Source organism: Anolis sagrei, chromosome 1, assembly GCF_037176765.1.
Source record: "Anolis sagrei isolate rAnoSag1 chromosome 1, rAnoSag1.mat, whole genome shotgun sequence".
Classification (NCBI taxonomy): Eukaryota; Metazoa; Chordata; class Lepidosauria; order Squamata; family Dactyloidae; genus Anolis; species Anolis sagrei.
Window position 1 is genome coordinate 111028853 of NC_090021.1, and position 20644 is coordinate 111049496.

At 38.3% G+C, this 20644-nt stretch overlaps 1 protein-coding gene across 4 annotated transcripts in view; it reads left to right on the top strand.

Moving 5' to 3' along the window:
- COL12A1 (collagen type XII alpha 1 chain) overlaps nt 1-20644 on the top strand; it is a 127980-nt gene that overhangs the window by 8496 nt on the left and 98840 nt on the right. For all 4 annotated transcript variants that reach the window (XM_067467785.1, XM_067467783.1, XM_060752919.2 and 1 more), the window contains exons 2-9: nt 1714-1824; nt 12771-12887; nt 14350-14493; nt 14652-14711; nt 16338-16601; nt 17452-17616; nt 18623-18796; nt 19984-20274. In XM_067467785.1, the coding sequence (XP_067323886.1) occupies nt 1749-1824; nt 12771-12887; nt 14350-14493; nt 14652-14711; nt 16338-16601; nt 17452-17616; nt 18623-18796; nt 19984-20274 (1291 nt within the window). In that variant the 5' untranslated portion in view covers nt 1714-1748. The remainder of the gene's footprint in view (nt 1-1713; nt 1825-12770; nt 12888-14349; nt 14494-14651; nt 14712-16337; nt 16602-17451; nt 17617-18622; nt 18797-19983; nt 20275-20644) is intronic.

Consider the following 20644-nt stretch of genomic DNA (forward strand, 5'->3'; position numbering starts at 1 on the left):
CAGTGCAAGGCTGAAGGTGTGGAACGGCGGGGGAAGCAACTTCTGAATTAGCCATCACTGGAGCACAGTCTTTGCTTCTGCATTTCCTTTGGAGCAGCAGGGGTGAAGGAAAGGATGAAATTCCACACCACTTCCATGATCACACTGTCTGAAGCAATTTTGACTACTGCTCCTGCTGCTGTTGCCTGCATGGAACAAAGAGACAGGCTGCATTTAAACCTCATGTATCAGACTTTTAAAAAGTGGTCATAGCAGCAAAGGAAGATTGATTGGCAACAACTGTATTTCACCTTTGCTGGATGTATGTCAATGTTGAAACAGTTTTAAAAAGGTCTTTCAGAAACTTAATGTTGCATACATTTTGGGATTATGAATGTGTTTTTCATTTCATAGTCTCCTTGGTCATTTTGTTTCAACTGTCATTGCATGTTGCAACTTAGGAAATGTCACCACCATGTTTTTGACTCCCTGGTTGGTAAAGTTGTTGATGAGGAAGGAAGCAGGGGGTGATAGATGACAAATAAACACCACACCCTGGATGCCCAAAGGAGAGGGAACACAACAGCAGATATATCAGCTGTAACTGTTATCCTCCTCTACCGTAGACCATGTCTCCCTAAGGATCCTATACTATTCATGTGGTACTACTTGTCTTTCTATCATCTTGTGGGGAAACTGTCTTTCCTTTCTCCAGAGTCCCAATGACATTTTTTAAAACCACACCAGGGGCTGTGGTGGTGTAGCGTGTTAATCTGCTAAGCTACAGAACTTGTTGATCTGAAGGTCAGTGGTTCAAATCTGTAGAATGGGGTGAGCTCCTCAGTTAGCTCCAGCTCCTGCCAACCTAGAGGTTTGAAAACATGCAAATGTGAGTAGATCAATAGGTACGGCTTAGGCAGGAATGTAATGGCATCCATGCAGTCATGTTGCCATTGGCCGCATGACCTTGAAGGTGTCTACAGACAATACCAGCTCTTTAGCTTCCCAGAGTTGGACATGACTAGATTTAATGTCAGGGGGAAACCTTTACCTTCATGCATCAGCAACCCCCTCAAGTTATCATGAAGGCCACTTTTAGAGAAAAGGGCTAATTTAAAACTAAACATCATCTGGAAGTATGTGGTTACCCATCCCAGTTGTGCAGTCTCGTATTCTTTTCCCTTTCATTGTTAAAGATTTAAGCAGCAGCAGCTCTTAATTACAAGAGCTTCACTAATTTTAAGTCTTCATTTGTGCTTGTGCTTGTGTGCGTGCTGGAAAGAAGATGGTCTTGGGCAAACAAAGCGATTTCTAGCTTTCTCTTCCTCTCTGTTGCTACAATAGAATCATGCTTATCCAACATAAATAGGCTGGCAGAATATTGGATAATAAGGAGGGATTAAGGAAAAGCCTATTAAACATCAAATTGCATTATGATTTTACAAATTAGGCACCAAAACATGTTTTACAACAAATCAATATAAAAAGCAGTTCAATACATGGTAACTTTATGTAGTAATTACTGTATTTACGAATTTAGCATCAAAACATTGCAATGTATTGAAACAGTTGTGTATCTGGGCAGGAGGCCGACTGCATTGGATAATACAGAACATTGGATAAGCGAAGGTTGGATAATCGAGACTCTACCGTACTTCAATCTCTATTCTCTCTACTCACTTTTTAATTTTTGGCAATCTGCTGATTCTATGTCTCCTGTTTTTCTCCCCATAGTATCCTTCATGTGGTTGTGATTCAAAACAGCAGCAATGAAGATAAGGCTCTCTGCCACAGCAGTTGCTGCCCTGTGTGCAGCTCTTCTACTCTGCTCGATAGAGGCTGAAGGTAAGCATTTCTTTCCTTATTCCTTGGAAGTGATGGTGCAGAATTATACAACGCAACACATTCTTTCTGAGTGGAATTCCTCCTTCATGTTGTTCTCTCTCTTTCTCTCTTTCTTCTTCTGCTTTCCTTTTCTTTCTGTGGTTTGTTTATTTCCAGATTCATAGCTCTCCTCTCCTATCTTCTTCTCCATTGTCTTCCTTGTGTGTGCTGTCCACTGCACTCCTTGCAACCAGGATCTGGCCTCCCAGGCTCTTCTTGTCTTTACCTCCCTCCGAGAGGGAGAAGGAAGACACTTGTACAAACTTGAAACTTCTCCTTAATAAGCAGCAGAAACCCTGGAGCACTTGCACACACCCTTCTGATGCTTGGTTGCCTTCCCTTGTATGATTAGATGCATAAATGCCACAAAATGCACATTTTTTCCTTTTAAATAAAGCACTCCAACAGAACCTGGCTGCCTGTGTATTTGTTTGAAATGAGTTATAAATGGGGCAAGTAGGGGTGGGAAGAGTGGGGCTTTTCTAACGTGTGAGACAATCAGAATAGGAAAAAGGTTCCTATTTAAGGAAATAGGCTGTACTTGAACAACATGCTCACAATTTTGCCATCTTTTCTTCCACACAAAATATATTGACCATCATTCGTTGCAAGATGATCCATCTGGAATCCTTTTGCAATCGTTTCTGGATCATCTCTTTCTCTATTCTCTCCTCTTCAAATACCAGTCTCATTTTCCATCTCATTAAAAAACCCTCCCCCATCTCATTAAAAAAGCCCTCCCCATCTCTCTTCCTCTCCCGCCCGTTCATCCATCCATCAATCTATCCCATCACAATTCCCCACTGAATTTCTTCCCTGAGGTTTGCTGATTCAAGTTATGGATTCTCCCTTGGCATTAACAAAGTTAGCACTACACTGAGACATCTTTAATGCGGTGGTGCAATGGGTTAAACCTTTGTGCCGGCTGAACTGCTGACTTAAAGGTCAACTGTTTGAATCTGCAAGATGGGATGTGCTCCTTTCTGTTAGCTCCAGCTTCCCATGTGGGGACATGAGAGAAGCCTCCCACAGGATGTTAAAACATCTGGGCATCACCTGGGCAACGTCTTTGCAGATGGCCAATTCTCTCATGCCAGAAGCGACTTGCAGATTCTCAAGTAGCCTCTGACATGAAAAGAAATCTTTATATATGACAATGTAACAAACAGCAGCCTCAGAATTTGAAGATATTTATATATGAGATTCTTGAACGTCAACTCATGCTGTTGTTAACCAACAGAGGGTAGAAGCAAGCTGTCCTCCCCCGCTCCATACATAGGGATATTTACTTCTAGCTAGCTCTGGCAAGCTAACTGGAAGTAAACATCCTGTATTCACTCTGTCTTGAGAGTTACTCTTCCATCCAGTTGTGCCTTTTATTTACCTGTCATCCTGGTCAATAAAATCCTCAGATAGGCCTGTCATCCAGGAGGTCTGTTACACAAACAACTGTCAAATTCTACCAAACTCAGCTATTTTGTTTTGTTTGAACTCAGTATAATAGGAGACAGGCAGGTCTTCCTCTAGGATGTTTCTATATGAGAACACCTTTGTGCAATTGTACTATTTTTTAGATCATTTTATAGTAAATCCATTTACTGCCATTCATAGCCTTCCCGTGTACCTATCCCTGCATTTTCCATCTTTTTTTCTTGTTGGAAAAATAATCAAGGCGGGATAGCCAAAAGAAAGATAGTATAGGTGAACATCTTTTAACTATCTGGCCTAAAAGCATTGCTTATAGATCCCCTCTCCCTTTGTACAGCAGATGAGACACACTCTCCTAAGGCTTTTATGTTTGAATGCCATAAGGTAATTCATGACCTTCATGCTAGTGTGGAGTGAATGTGCTCTTGGTGTTAGTCTGAAGTTTAAGAAGCTCTCAAAAATGTTGACCCATAATAGGTCAGCACCTAGGATAGCACCTTCAAAGTCCAGACTAAAATTCAGAGCACATTCAAAAGCCACATGTGCATGGAAACTTCAACCATGTCATCTACATGTTTTATGTACTTTTTGTTGAAATTTGAATATGATTAAAAAGTTTAATGCTCAAATTGTGGCCTCTGGTTGTGTTCCATGAAATGTCTGAGTTCATGCAACCAATATTTTTCATTTGACAGTTTTCAACAAAGCTTATTCCACATACACACTGTATATTTCCTTGGATGTCTTGTTTTCAGACAACATTGCTCATGCCTAGTTTCATGTCAATTTTGGAAGTTAGAGCTGTGGCCCTTGTTTTGGTCATTTTTCATCTTGACAATTTTATCTTCCTTCTCTTTGGCATTTCCTTATCATAGCACAGTCCACTTATTATATCAAGAAATCTATATCCATGTATATATGCATGAACCAATACAATACTTCCTAACATCTATACAATATGTTGGGTTATGTTCTCCCCACCTCTCCCAATGTAGTGACTTCCCGTTCCTTGGGATGGAGACATTCATATATAATTCTGTTCTTCTTTCCTATTACATTTTCTGTTCTTCTTTCTGGCCTGATATTTATTATTTCTAAATTCCCTACACAGATTCTAACAGGTTAAATTATGAACCCGTCTATAAAAACTGTCCTTCTTTCTTTTTAAAAATATAGTTTAGAAATGACGGTCTTTAAATAATTATATTAATTACATTTTCAGACTGTGGCCAACGTACATCTTTCAGAGCACCTACAAAATCAGTTCAACCTAGCATGGTAGAAATCACATAGTGTTATTTTCCCTACAACTGAAGAATCATCCCAGACATTGAAGCACTCAGAAAATTAATGGGGAAATTATTCTCTGATCTTGAGCTGCAACCTGGGTCTCCTATGACACTTGATCACAGGGGAATGATGAATCAGGGGATTATAAACAGTTCTTCACATGCTATGATTTCCTTGTGTCCTAGGCGAGACAATAAGTGGTATTTGAAGAAATATATGCTTTAGACCCAGATGAGGTTGCGGGTAAAATATGTGCATTGTACAAATTCACAAAAACAGGCAAGGGGCATGCATGGCCTCTCACATTCCTTCATATTACAGAGCAAACTTCAGAGCTTTTGCTTGCTTGTTCCTTTTCCCACAATTCATGGGAAAAGGCAGAAGCCATGTTATACTACCTCTTTTCTAATGAGTCTGATGGACAAAATCCTTGCTGGATATTTGGGTCCTATTACATTTCTGTTGGTTACAATTGAAGATGTAGAGTAATGGTGGAGGACCACTTCTGTGTGGATAAAGCATGAAGAAGACATCATGACAAAGTGCAAAATGAAGGTGTCACAAGTCATTTTGATGGATATGGATGAGGTACGTATGAGGGTAAAATATTTTTTTCTTTACAAATTGTACAGTTACACACAAATCTTTATTAGGATTGACCAAAATGTCACAAAATAGTACTGTTTATTAAGGCTAGAATTTGGTATGAAAAATGGGGATTAGAAAAGAAGAAATAAAAAAAACCTCCCTAAATTACCACATAAGAGCATCATCAGGTAAACTGGTCTCTCTCTCTCTCTCACACACACACACACAAACTGTGCTTAGAGTATTCTCAAGACAGAAGTTTCAAATTACAATTCAGATTCTGGGGTAAAGATACAATGGACGGGGACTTTTTAAAAGGCAAGACACTACATTTTTTACTAGACTTGGCTTGGGTCTTAAATGAAATGGAGGGATTTCTGGAAGGCAGAGAGATGGAAGAAAGAGGAGCAATTGTTTTGTCCCATCAGCTTGTTCTTGAAATTTGTATGCTATTTTGTAACATTTTGGTTATTCTGAAAAAAGACATTGCTCAGACTGTGGCTTCTGGTATATTATTGTTCTTGTACTTATAGACAAACACAGTTACCTTTCTTTGTGATATATTTGTCATGTATAAGTTGCGTATGAACTTTTTGGAACTTTTTGCTAAAGGGCAAACTATGCTGCAAATGAATCAGTGTAAACCCAAACCAAAATTCCTACTCATTCATGACCTCAGATGCCGGACCTGTACTTATGGTTGTTGTAACCAATACCTCAGTTCCCAGACCATTGACCACAGAAGTCAATGAGACTGGTACATAGTATAAGCTTTCTGTTGTTTGCTTTGTTTTACATGCAATCTTAACTGATTATTATCTTGCAACTTCCAGCTGGCTCTTTATTATAGCCTGCAACAAATGGGAGAACTTGGAATCCCACGAACACCACAAAAGGATTGCTCTATGAGGAGTGTTATCCTTGCTACAGACTTCAGCTGGTTTAAAACCAATTCCTTTATCCTAAGGAATTCTAGAATTTGTTGTTTATGTAATTCCATGCTGAAAACAATTATTAAAATTGATGGAAGCTTGTTATTAGAAATAAAATGGGAACCGGGGGAAATTGGAGGAAGTATGAGAAGTGTTCTTTCTGAGCACTTCTCATAAAATGGTAGAATGGACAAAAGAGAAAAGTCATCCCTTTCAAATCAGATGATTTCCAACAAGTTAATGTCTTCTTTTTGAGCAGTGGTTCTCAACCTGTGGGTCCTCAGATGTTTTGGCCTTCAACTCACAGAAATACTAACAGCTAGTAAACTGGTTGGGATTTCTGGGAGTTGTAGGCCAAAACACCTGAGGACCCACAGGTTGAGAACCACTGTTTTTGAATAACTGGCCAGTGGCCAAGGGTAGTTGATCCCCTGAAGTGGCATTGGTGCTTTCTCCTTTCAATAGAACAATCTTTAGCTTATTTGTGGGTCATATCAAAATCCATAATTTTAGCCTTGAAGCCTGCTCTCAACTTAATATATGAGGTTGATTTATACATGGGTATATACAGGACTATGGCTGCATTTTGTGTAATCTTGGTTTGTAGTTGGAGAAGAGACTTTAATAATCTTTATTTGTACCCTGCAACCATCTCCCCAACAGGACTCGGGGTGGCTCCCAGAAGCACTCCCAAGTGCCACATGCAGACAACAATACAAAAGTATAAATACAATGACATATATAATCAACGGCGCATAAAAATCTTATAGATAAAATTATAAAAAATTATAAAATTCCTAAAACGCAATGGAACCTGCAGGCCAGCTATCTGTCATTACAATCAATCAAAGTGTGGGCCAGTACTATCAATGATTCATCACACTGGCCATGGATTAAACTTTCTCATGCAATTTCAGTTAAAAGTTCTCAGGCAGGAAATTCTTAATACCTCATCAAACTCAAATCCTAGGATTCTACAAGGTGGACTAATGGCAGTAAAAGTGAAAGCATTGTGCTACAATTCTATGATACAAAATTACAATCACTTAATTAACGGAATTGTACCTTGCAATCAAAAGGTAAAAATTCTTATCTGACAGAGGTTTATCAACTTTATAATAAATGATAATAAACCTTTATTTATACCCCACCACCATCTCCCAGAAGAATGTGGGACGGCTCACAAAGCACTCAAGGTACAAACAAGCACAATACAAGAAGAGCAAAAACAATATCATAAAAGCAATAATTACCAACATAAACATCACAGTTCCCCTGACAATAGTTGTAGGTATTATGAGAGCTAGGCCAATTCCAACCTCACTTGGGTCGTTTTTTTCTGCATAGCTGTAGCTCCTTAGGGATAAAGAGTGGGCTGCATTTTCAGGTTCATGCCTTCCACTCTCTGTTTATGCATCAGAACTAATGTTTGAAACTACTACTACTACTTGAAGAATAGCTTCTAAAGGAAGCTATGGATTATTGGGAATGATTTGCACAGACATGTATACCTGCAGCAGAACAAGTAGAACTTCAGAAAACACTATTGACAAATGCATTGATAGACAGCAAATCCATTGCTGGTGATAGGTAGCCTTGTCAGCATTTTAGGGGGAAAATTCTATCGAGTATCTTAAATAAAAACACCCCCTCCATTTTTCCACATGGTATTCACGCTATCTCTCTCTCTGTATGTGTGATGTATGGAAGCTTTACTCTTGAACTTTCTTTTTCTTTCTTTTTCTTGTGTTGTTTTTTTGGACACAATGGCTGAGATTTTGTGTGAATCTGATATAGCATAAAACTCCACAGGTGTCCTTTCATGAACAGTGTGAGGCTTGGCAACAATGTGATGGTGGTTTGTCTCACAGCCCTGGTGGTGCCATGGGTTAAGCCCTTGTACTGGCAGGATTGCTGACTGAAAGGTTGGTAGTTTGAATCTGGAAAGCGGCATGAGCTCCCGTCTGTCACCTCCAGCTTCCCATGCAGGGAAGCCTCCTACTTCTCCTGAGAGAAGCCTCCTACAGGATGGTAAAACATCTGGGCATCCCCTGGGCAACATCCTTGCAGATGGCCAGTTCTCTCACACCAGAAGCAATTTTGCAGTTTCTCAAGTTGCTCTTGACACAGAAAAAAGCAGACCTCAAAGGCAATCAGTAGCTGTTTTGGGAAGGTTGTGAGTGTTGGTGCTACTGCCACACACCGATCAATTTGTAAGCTCGTTTATGCTTCAGTTGAAGAAGGAACATTGTGCATAAGGGAGCATTGGATGCCTTCTTCTACAAGCTTGTAATAAAAGCACAACCAAGAGTCACACTGATATAATGTCTCAACAATCTTTTGTCCATTATCTTTCTTATGAATGCCTGCTCTTCTGTTGACATTTCTCATGCTTTAGTTGTGAACTATGTTGCAACAATATATTTCGTAGTCTTGGTGCCAGCACCACATTCCCTATTTTGTTTAGTCATTTCCCCAGATTAGGGAAGAAAAAATTGAACTATCTCTGGTTAGCTAAAATCTTTGTTCATGTTTTTCATTGCTAGTTGTTACTTTTCTTGTTATCAATTTTATTCGTTCTGGTTCAGTATTATTGCATAAGTAATAGTTTTCATGACTATTACTGTGTCCTTCTTCTCTTGAACTGGTCATTGACTGCAATAATGTGAACTTGAACTTGATGGCTATTATATAAACTATAGTACTGGAACAACAGAACTATCATTCTTTCATTGTAGGTAATTAATCCTTCTCCCAATAATAAGGGTTCCCCCCCGCCCTTGCAAGCTTTCATGGGTGTCTTGTCTAGCTCACGTCAAAGGGCACAATAAAGTCAATGTAGATGAGGCCACAGGTATTTCAACATTAAAAAAAATTCCAAAATTGGAAATACCTTGTCATTCTGGGTGGAAGAGAAAGATAGCAAACAGATCGGGGTTTCACTGTATCCTGGAATTCACAGAGTTGCATTACTGAATTGTTAGTCTAGTGTTTCACTGTAAACATTTCATCATAATTTAGATAACAGACTTCCCCACCCCACTTGTGTGCTCTCCTGATACTTAGACTAAATCCTCGCCAGGATGGTCTATAGTTGTTATGCATGATGGGGTTTTGCTGGGAATCTCCTTTCCTGCTTCCCATTTCATGAGAGAGTCATAGAGGTTTCTTACCAGCCAGACTCTATAATCTCTTATCTGCAACCATATTCTCTGTTTTTATTTATTTTTTATTGCAGTTTTAGTCAAACCAATATCTAAAACAGGCATTCTGATTAAAGGCTGTGTTCTTATCATGCCAGAAAATGTTTATAAAACAATGATGTAAACTGGATATAAATTAACTGCTAATTTGAGTGAGAGATATATGGAGTAGATAAGTTTACATTCTTGGCATGTACCATATGGTATGAGATACTTTGATAAGAGGCTGGAAAATTCACCTACACTTCAGATAACATGATTATAAAATATATGCATGCTGAGTCAGTGGAGTACAAGGTTTGAAATTCACAGCAGACTTTTTCCTTCCCATTTTGGATCTATAATTTCCTTCCTAGATAAGATAAGAGTTCATACAAGCATATGGAAGGCCCCTGTGAAGTCTTATGGCTTTATAAAATACACATTGAATTGGATTATATGGCAGTGTGGACTCAGATAGCCCAGTTCAACGCAGATATTATGGATTATTTGCCTTGATATTCTGAGTTATATGGCCATTTGGAAGGGCCCTGAGGAAAATATGAACAACATTCATCTTTTGTGCCAATTTATTTGTATGAGTTTTAAGTTATCACTGTTCCAAAATCTGTTTGATTTTGCCATCCATGTTTGTGTGATAGCAAAGACAGGACGGGATCCAAAGAATGACTTTACACATAACTGAGAACTTATGCATGCAGAGTGGTATTTCAAACTTTTGTTTTGAAACTTTTTTCCTTAATACAGCAGCACATCATAGTACATCAAAAACTGCTTTAGAAGCACCCCTCAGTTTCAAAAGCAGTTTGCTAGTATATGATGTGTAAGAGGATGCTGTTGAAGAAAATACGGAGAACTGGTTGTGTGCTTCTTTGGATCTTGCTCTTGTGAAACTCTATAGGTACTTTATTCATTAGCAATACAGATCAAAGAAAGTTTTGTTGTTTGTCTAAATATCATAAATAATTTTGTAATGCTATACACATGCATTCGGACGGGACACATATTGAACTTAACGTCATTAAAGTTGGAACTACTTCTGAACCAGGCCATGTTATCACTATGAATCAAGTCACACATACAGGAGCTGCATTGCTGACACTGTTACAGATGACCAGATCACCTGATAATGTGTGATAAGTTGCGAATGCACATTTTAAAAAACAAAAAAAAAATGCTACGTGCTGCATCTGAGTTGCATTAAAATAGATGACAGTCCTTTAAAATGTTAAAGCCTTTTCCCCACAGTTAGTTTTTTCAGTTTATCTGGAATCCGGCCATTTGGGGATCTTCAAGGTGGGCTGCTGCTGTCCTTCAGCAGTTACAGCCTAAGACCTCTGCTGCTTCAGGTCAATTTGCCTTCAAGGTTGGTGGTGCTATTTTTTCCCATGTACTTGATTTCTTTATTTTTAAAAGAAGCATGCTCAGGTCAGTTGTCTCTGCCTTTGCATTAAATTTGTCCTGAGCCATTGCTTTGGAAACAATATTTTATAATGGTATTCTTTGCAATGTTTAATGTGCTCCATAATTTTAACTTCTATTGCATGCATTTGATACTACGTACTGTACTTGCTTCAGACCGTAGAAGTGTGATTGCTTTAAACAGAATGAAGAGTTGACCATGCATGCTGATTAATATTCTAATCTCACTGCCTGTGTATGGACAATAGGAAAAAATAACATTTATTCTAGCACTACTATATCTATTGCAGGAACAGCATAAAGCCATATTATCCTATTTTCATTGGAAATGACCATACGTTCAAAGTTATGCAATACCACATTTCCCACTTGATAGCTGAATAAAATATCAGTATATATACACACATTTTTAATAAATCAGTTGCAATGAACACTGAAGTCTTTGATGTAAATAGATACTACGAGTAGATTTTACTAATGTAGGTGATGAGCAAATTATCCCCCTGGAAGTTGTTTACACTCTGCTATTGGATTTTCCAAAGTATTTTTTAAAAGACCTAATTAAGTAAAGATGGACATCTTCCAAGAAAAACACAAGATATGGCTCACCCACAATGCTTGCCAAACAATCTGAAGCATTAAGGAAAGTATGGCTGGATTTCATTTACCTTTTAAGAAATGGTTTCAATGGTTATATATTGTACGCCTACCATGCACTGACAGTGAATCAGCAAAATACTGCATGACTCAGCATGAACAATTTAACACGAGAATATCATTATAAAATATTTTAATGAAACGTCTTTGTGCCATTATCCCTGTACATGGAAGCTTTTGTTCATTGTGGGAAGTTAAACAAAAATTTTGACTTTTCATATATAGACATGCATGATGCTGCAAAACAGCCTATGTAAACTATCCCTTTCTGTTGAATTCCGTTTTTCCCACAAATTGATTTGCCGTCATTTGTCCGGATCACTGATCCCCCTTTTTTCTTGCCCTCCTCCTCATGCATTCTGTAAATAAATGTCTATAAATATACCTTGATGTTGTCTTTCATAATTAACAATTGTTGTATAATCACCATACTGGCATTTTTGTGTTAAAATGCCACTCCTTAGTATGGGTACACCTGCTGCAAAGGGAAAAGGGTAATGTTAAATGATAGTTTACACCTCAGGATTAGCACACTGGAGGGTGTAAACAGCCAGTAAATGTGCCTTTTTTGAAAAAAAGTTTTGCAAATAGTTCAAAATATGTTGGAAAATAATTTACAATTTGTTAACCCCTTCATTTCTCATTTTATGTATAAAAACACATACAAGATGAACCACTGGGGTGTCTAGTAGGCACTAAGGGGTTAAACTACAAGAAATATATATGCATATATATATATTATCTCTCTCTATATATATCTGTATGATATAAATTGAGCAATGAACCATTCCAAATCTTGATTGCATTCTTAATACGTATTTCTTTTTTTCTCTGCCAAGCTTTTTTGGAGAAAATTATAATTGAAAAAGCACTTATGCAGAGACCATCTTTAATAGATGTATATATACATCAATTATCTGAGGTGTTATTGAAAAGAATATTGTATTTTGGTCAATTGATTTCATGGTGTTGTAAGCAGGTTGTGATTTAGCATGTTGCACCCAGCATGTTAAAAAACATTCTTTTTAATTGTTATGTGAAATGTTTGCATATGTGATTATTATCTGTGAACTCATTTTACATGTATCCAAATGTGTTTTCTATTGTGCTTGATTTTGCTGGCCATTCTTGAATGGCTTGGCAATTCAAGAAACAAATGTTTTGTGCTGTCCTCTGTAATGCGTATTCTCTTTGACGTGTTTTGTCATATTTCATAAGCTTGTATCCTTCCTTCGCCAACAACATATCTTTATATTTGTTGGAAACAAATTTATGCAAAGACATATCTTAGCCAGCATTGCTTGAACATATATTTTTTAAAAAATTGATATGCAATTAACTGGTTCAGCTTTTAAACACATTCTTGCTTGATGTAACTCTTTTGCAGTTAATCCACCATCAGACTTGAAATTTAAAATTATAGATGAGCGTACTGTTCAGATGACATGGACGAGGCCATCTGATGCAATAGAAGGTTACAGGATAACAGTGACCCCTACAACTGGTACGTTCTAGTGTTATTCTATGAAAAATTGATTATTGCATCATCATGAACTAATTTGTTGGAGGAGTATGTGTTGACAATGCCGAAATACAGTATCAAAATAAAAGACTAAGGCATTTTTAAATTGTTCAGAATCATGCCTGATACCTTACAGTGCAATCCTATCCATGTCCACATAGAAGTGAGTTTCGCTGAGTTCAACGGGACTCAGTCTATATAGAACTGAAGCATTAGTTGGGCATGAAGAATGAGCTGGGAATTATTCTTAGCCTGGATCTGCATTGTATTGGTTTACACTGACCAGACAATGCAGTTCCAAACTGCATTATATGGCCATTGTTGTTTAATAGGACTTCTCAATGCACAGGCTCCCAAACTGACAGCAGTTTGTTGCTGCCCATACTTAAAAAGGTGCTGACTTGCACACAGATGTGCTGATGAGAAAATACACACATTACCACCATTTAATAATATGGTGTGTGACTATCCATGTATCCTGCCTTCTGTAGTGTGTGTCCATCGTGGAGCAAAACCCAAGTGGACTTAGAGCAGGTATCCTCAAATGGCGTCTCTCCAACATCCAAGTCCTAGCTAGTTCGTTCAATGGTCAGGAATTCTTGGAGTTGGAGGCCAAAACAGCTGGAAGGCCACTGTTTGAGGATGCCTGATCTAGAGGGTTCAGTTTACATAGTGCAGGAAGTATTTTTTGCAGTGCAGAGACAGCCTCTAGTCTGAGTACCTGGATATGGGGTAAACCTCACCCTGAAATGGAGGGTGAAAGACTTCCACTATTTGGGCTATCATCTGCCAGTTGTGCAGAGAACCATGGTTGCATCTTGGGAAGCATTTGGAGTTTATATGTTAACCGTCTCTGCTATTCTACAATTTCCCCAGTCGGAGCATATGCTTTCCCTGCATATGGGTAATCCCCAACACCCAAACACTTTTCTGTATGTCTATCTAGCTTGCTAGTAACAACAACACATTCAGTAGGTGGAATGCAGAATGCTGGCAAGTCTGGCTTGAGGCAAAGCAGCAGACTCACCCATGCCTACATCTGGCTGACTTATTTTAGTATATGAGCAGAAGATCCTACAAGTATATTTCCTCATCAATTATAGCAAAGTCAGTTACACAATGGCTCCCCTTTCATGACAGTCAGAGTTAGTTGCCTCAGCTCCCTACCTCACTTTTCCTAATGGAGAGAATAAGAGAAGATTTTCTGTGTAAGAACCTGCCTGGTGGTAGTTGATCATATATAGTATATTCGCTGTCCCATATTCAGGGGAAAAAGTGTATGTACACATATGTGAAACTTCTCCCTACTCCTGCCATGGCTAACATCCATCATCATCATCATCATCATCATCATCATCATCATCATCATCATTATTATTGGATTACTACACTGAGATTTTGCATTTCTGCATAATGATTTTTTTCTATGTATGTTGGATTTCAGATGGACCTTCTAGAGAATTTACTCTAGCACCCAGTGCTACTGAAACATTATTAAGAGACCTCACAGCTGATGTCGAATATCTTGTAACAATAAGTTCATATGATAACATAGAAGAGAGTATATCTGTCTCTGGACAACTTACAAGTAAGTTCATATAATTAAAATTGAGTGTTACCAGACATAATCAAATATATGGTTTTAATCTCTTAGAAAATGCAGTCAATAGCTATTAAGCATATGCTGAAGGTGGGCTCAATTTCTGTTTGTTTTCTGTTAATTCTTTGTTTTTGTTTTTTTTAAAGTCCAAACAGGTGGTTTAATAACAACAGGAGAAAAGAAGATTGAAGAAGTTCAGTTGCAAAGTGAGTAAATAAAAGGCACAATATTCTGAAACAAGAATTAGTTAACTTTTTCTACAATGCTGTTTATCTCACCCAATAACAAAACAAAATTGAAACAAGAATGTATTAAAAACTGTCAAGAATTAAATGAAGTCAGAAGATCTTAAAATGTGAACCAATAATAATGATCTTTTAAATATTGACCATATCCTCCCCTACTTTGTGCCCATCAGAATCTTCCATTGCATGCCATCCAAATCTCTGTTACACAGAACTTTTATTCAGGAGATCAGTGAACAAAACTTAGCATACTCCATGGCTAGGAAAGCTATTTGAGTTACTTTCTCAGAGGGCTGCAATGCATTCCTTCAGTCAGTTTAGGTGGGCAGAAGTGACGTTGCCTTGCTCTCAGATTTTGGGCTTTAATTTATTTTGGGGGTTCCAGGATGATACCCTCTAGAGCAGTGGTTCTCAACCTGTGGGTCCCCAGATATTTTGGCCTTCAACTCCCAGAAATCCTAAACTGGCTGGGATTTCTGGGAGTTGTTGGACAAAACACCTGGGGACCCACAGGTTGAGAACCACTGCTCTAAAGCTACATGGAATAACCTACAAGCCACTTGTGGTCTATGGGTCAACTGAGTCTCCCTTTCCCCAGTTAAGATGTTACCTTGTAGAACTTGCAAATGGACAAAAGCTTGTTTCCAACACTCAAGATCCAAGAAATAAATTGTCTTTATTTAGGCTTACTATGCCAGCATAATGAAACACATGCACACATTATGAGCTGGATCCAAAGATTCTGTGAACAGCATTGATTTCAAAGAATCCAGGTCACAGGTGAAGAAGATGAACATTTCACATATTTATTTAGGTGATATGCAATATATGTATGTGATGCAGAACCACAGGATCATAAAGCTGGAAGGTGACCCCATAGGCCATTGAGTTTAACCAGCTGCTCTGTGTAAAAGCTCCAGTTACAACATCCCCAGCAGCTAGCTATTCAACCTGTTTTTGAAGATGTCCAGAGAAGGAGACACCTTATTTCTCCGGGTATTTGGTTCCACTGCAGAACCATTCTCATTGTCAAGAGATTCTTTGTAATGTTCAATTCAAGACTATCCTTCTAAAACTTAAAACTATTAAATAAGGTCTTACAGTCTGGGACAGCATCGAACAAACCAACATCCTCCTCTCTGAGTTCTTTAGACATTTAAAGAGTGTAATCATGTCACCTTGTAGTGTTCTCTTCACCAAATTGAACATTCTCAACTTTCCTCATATTTTGTTCTCTGTACCTTTATCAGCCTTATTACCCTTAACTCAGTCTACTTCAACTTGTCTATATCCATCTTAAAGATGAAATGCCCAGAACTAAATTTAGTATAGTGGGACTATTATTGCTCTTGAACTTGGAAACTGTGGTTCTATTCATGCAGGCAAAAATATTTTCTATCTTTCCTGCAGCCTCAAACAACTGGGTCATATTCAACTTATGATCAACAATAAATCTCAAGTTCCCTTCACATGTACTAATGCTATGCCAAGTATTCACTCATATTGAATTTGTGTATGTGTGTGTGTGTATGCAAATAATCGATTGCACTGGCAAATATATCAATTTTTTAATAAATTATTTTCCAGGATGTTCCCTTAGTGCTGTTACAGATCTTGTTTTTCTTGTGGATGGGTCTTGGAGTGTGGGCAGAAACAACTTCAAATACATATTGGATTTCATTGTTGCACTGGTATCAGCTTTTGATATTGGAGAAGATAAGACAAGAGTTGGAATCGTACAGTACAGCTCTGATACAAGGACTGAGTTCAACTTGAATCAGTATTACAGACAGAGGGACCTCATTGAAGCAATAAAAAACATACCCTACAAAGGAGGCAATACAATGACAGGTTTGGACTTTCAGCTATTTGATAATGGTGTTTACCTAACTTAATGTGGAGATAGCTTTGTAGGTCATGATAGCTGGCCTTCCCAGGTGCTGACTTGCTGACCAATTTTCTGCCAATTGGCTGTTTCCTTCCTAGAAAAATTTATAGATTCACACATTTTGGGAAAAGTTTGGGAAGAGTAACCAATTGTGAACCACCCAGTTGAGAGGAGGAAGGACCAAAGGTAGCTCAGATGAAGGCTGTTCTGGGAGCATAGTTTTTGCTGCCATAACCTCTCAAGATCTTTTTGTCGCTTAATTTAATTAACATTCACCCAACCCACCCATGACATTCACCCATTGCCATGTGAAGCTTAAAATAATGTCACCACAATTTGGTTGGTTTTAGCATGGTCCCTGGAGGGATAGTCAGAGCCTGATGTGAGTGTTTGGAGCTCTCCTTAAGGGAACTTGGGAATAAGGCTATGTAGTGCTAAGTCCAGCTCAGGAACAAATGGCCATATCCCCACTACCAGGCAAAAAGGAAACATTTGGTGGCTTCTGTCAATGTGGCACCCTCAGGTGTACCAGCACTTGGGCTGGGTAGTTTTCTTCCACCAGCAGTCAGGTCAATCAATGTCTGGATCTGGCCTCATATTGAGCTTAAGCTTCTGTAACTGTAATCAATACAGCTGTGGTCTTTTTTGACCCAAGAAATAGTTGTCTGTGTTTTGCAAAGGGAACACTCTTTGTTGCTATAGATCCTGCAATATAGGGAGCACTTAATTGACTGGATTTTACAATTCTGAATTTGATATAAAGCTGAAAATGTATGTAGTTAACATAAACATAATCTCTTTTATAACTTTTAGGAGAAGCAATTGAATATTTGATGAGGAATACATTCGTGGAATCTGCTGGGTCAAGAAAAGGCTTTCCCAAAGTGGCAATTATAATTACGGATGGAAAGTCGCAAGATGAAGTAGAAATTCCTGCAAGAGAACTTCGTGCTGCAGGAGTTGAAGTATTTTCCTTGGGTATGTTGATCTTTTTGTAATGTCAAGGGCAAGAAACAAAAGCTGTGCCATGTCTTTGCTATAGAAAACCAATTTTTACTCCCCTATTCAAATTACTTATGATCAGATCTACCTCTATAGACTATGTTCACCATGTTTATGCTATGCACTTAAAAGTAAAATAACAAAAAAATATCTGGATGGTGTTCCTCTTATTCCAAAGAAGTGTCCAGAGAAACAGAAATACATTTAAAACATTATTTGAATTAGTAGTTATTAGTAAAGGTAAAGGCTTTCCCTTGACATTAAGTCTTGTTGTGTCAGACTCGGGGGGTGGTGTTCATCTCGGTGTCTAAGCCGAAGAGCTGGCATTGTCCATACACACCTCCAAGGTCATGTGGCCAGTATGACTGCATGGAATGCTGTTACCTTTCCGCCTGAGTAGTACCTATTGATCTACTCACATTTGCATGTTTTCAGACTGCTAGGTTGGCAGACGCTGGGGCTAACAAGCATAAGCTCACCCAGCTCCCTGGATTTGAACTGCCAATCTTTCGGTCAGCAAATTCAATAGCTCAGTGATTTAACCTACTGTGCCACCAGGGGCTCCTAGTACTTATTATCAAGTGGTAAATAGTATTAAAATGTTCTCTGAATGTAAAAGCTTTACTTTCTATAGTTGTACATAAATACTGATCCATCATAGATTTTTGCATGTCTGAGTTTATGGAATGGAGGAGAAGGTACTCAGTATTTGGCAGCCTATCTGTACACTAAATACTGGAAGGCATTCCTTCTCTCACACTGAATTTGATTCTTTTAAAATGTTTGTATAATGCTTCAACTATACCTTGGATTTCAAATGCCGTCAGGAGAAAAGTGTAATATAATTCAAACAAACAACAGTACAGTGGTCAGATTCTCTCTCAGTGTGAATCCTCAATTGGACAACATTGGTGAGTCATGGGAAACTAAACGAACAACTCTCACATATTGTTACCTTTTCTTGTTTTTTACTTTTATTTAGGGATCAAGGCTGCAGACGCCAAAGAACTGAAATTAATTGCATCTCAGCCCTCACTGACGCATGTATTCAATGTGGCCAATTTCGATGGCATTGTGGATATACAGAATGAAATAGTCTCACAAGTGTGTTCAGGTGTAGATGAACAGTTGGGTGAACTTGTTAGTGGAGAAGAAGGTGAGGAACAGTTTCACAACAGCTAATTTAATCCAGAGAGAAAAATGAAGTATTTTAAACACTGCTATAATTCAGAGACAGGAGTACTTATTTTGCATATAATGTGTCCCAGTTGCAACCTGAAACTAGCATGTCAGGTGGAAGATTTTGACAGAGATTCTGGAAAACTACTCCTAGTCCGAATAGGACTACTGTGCTAAGTGTAGTCTAATTTAACCTTAGGAGTTTCCTTCCTTTTTAAGGTATTTCTGGCCAGGAATCAAACACTATTTTAATGTTTTCTCAAGGGCTTGGGCACATGCAGAAATAATATGTATATGCATTATCTGTTTGTTGGAATAGCAAAGTCTCATGCCACATTCTAAAATATTTTGAAGCTTAACTCAGAGAAAAGTGATGATATATGAATGGGTTGTCATTATACGAATGTCCTCTACTCTGCTATTACTTATAAGTATAATAGAAAGCCTGAAATAATATTGATTAGACCCAAAATATCAAAAAACATTAGAATGTCTAATTTTTAAAATTCTCTGCAGGATTTACACACTTCCAACTCTAGATATTGCAGAGTTTGAATTATTTACAGTTAATGTTTCTTCATTTAGAAGTAGGAACAACTGAAAGAATATCCCTTTAATTATGCAGAGAAAAGTAACATAAATACATATAGCACATTTATTTATTTATTTATTATTCAAACTTATATGCTGCCACTCCCCTGGGGCTCGGAGCGGCTTACAAGAACAGGCTAAAATCTAACACAATTTAAAACAATTTAAAACAAATTAAAAACAGCAATATCAAAGATCACAATCCCATCTTTAGGATTATCTGCCAGGAAAAAAATCACTATATTTGGTGGGTCTTATGTATGAGTTCCTACTATCTTTTTTAACTCCCTGTAAAGCCCCATTATTGCATTGTACAATAATGGGGCTGCCTTTGAAAAGTGCTCAGAAATATTAATTTGTCCAAAGGGCTGCAGCCAAATTGCAAAGTGAGAATGGCTATAGGATCACAAAGCATCTTAGAGTGAGGAGAGCAAGAAAATAGAAACATCTCTGTTCAAGCTCTATACATATGGTCTGTTCTTTTATAGCAATATTTGTTTCCAAATCTTAAGTGTTGATCTCTTTACTCTTTAAAAAAAATAAAAATATTGATGTTTGTTTTCAATTTTTCAGCTATTGAACCTCCTGCAAATCTTGTAGCTACACAAATCTCATCGAGATCAATTAGAATCACTTGGTCCCCATCTCCCAGTGAAATAACTGGCTACAAAATAGACATGATTCCCATGTTAGCTGGTGTCAAACAACATTCACTGAGTGTGGGACCTCAAACCACTGCTTTTAATGTCAAAGACCTTTCTGCGGACACAGAATACCAAATTAATGTGTATGCAATGAAAGGACTAACTCCCAGTGAGCCAGTAACTATAATGGAAAAAACACAGCCTGTAAAAGTCCAAGTGGGTAAGTCATTGGCCTGTGAAACTATTGAATATTAATACCTGAAGACAGGCCCATAGCCATGATTTTGATTCTGGGGGTGGGGGTGGGGGCTGAGTTTGATTCGGGCGGGGGGGGGGGGGAGGGGGCTGAGCCTGAGTGAGAGAGGATCTACCCTAGCAAACCTTTTGTATCGTTATCCCAATACCCCCATGCATATGGGATATATTGAGCATGGTGATCAGATCATGATATGAATAAACATAACAGTTTAAATAATGTACCAGTAAGTCCTTCTCGTGGACCACCCTGAGAATTTCGGGGGGGGGGGGAATGAAGCCCCTCAAGCCCCCCCCCCCCCCCCGGCTACATGCCTGCCTGAAGAGTGTAAAAC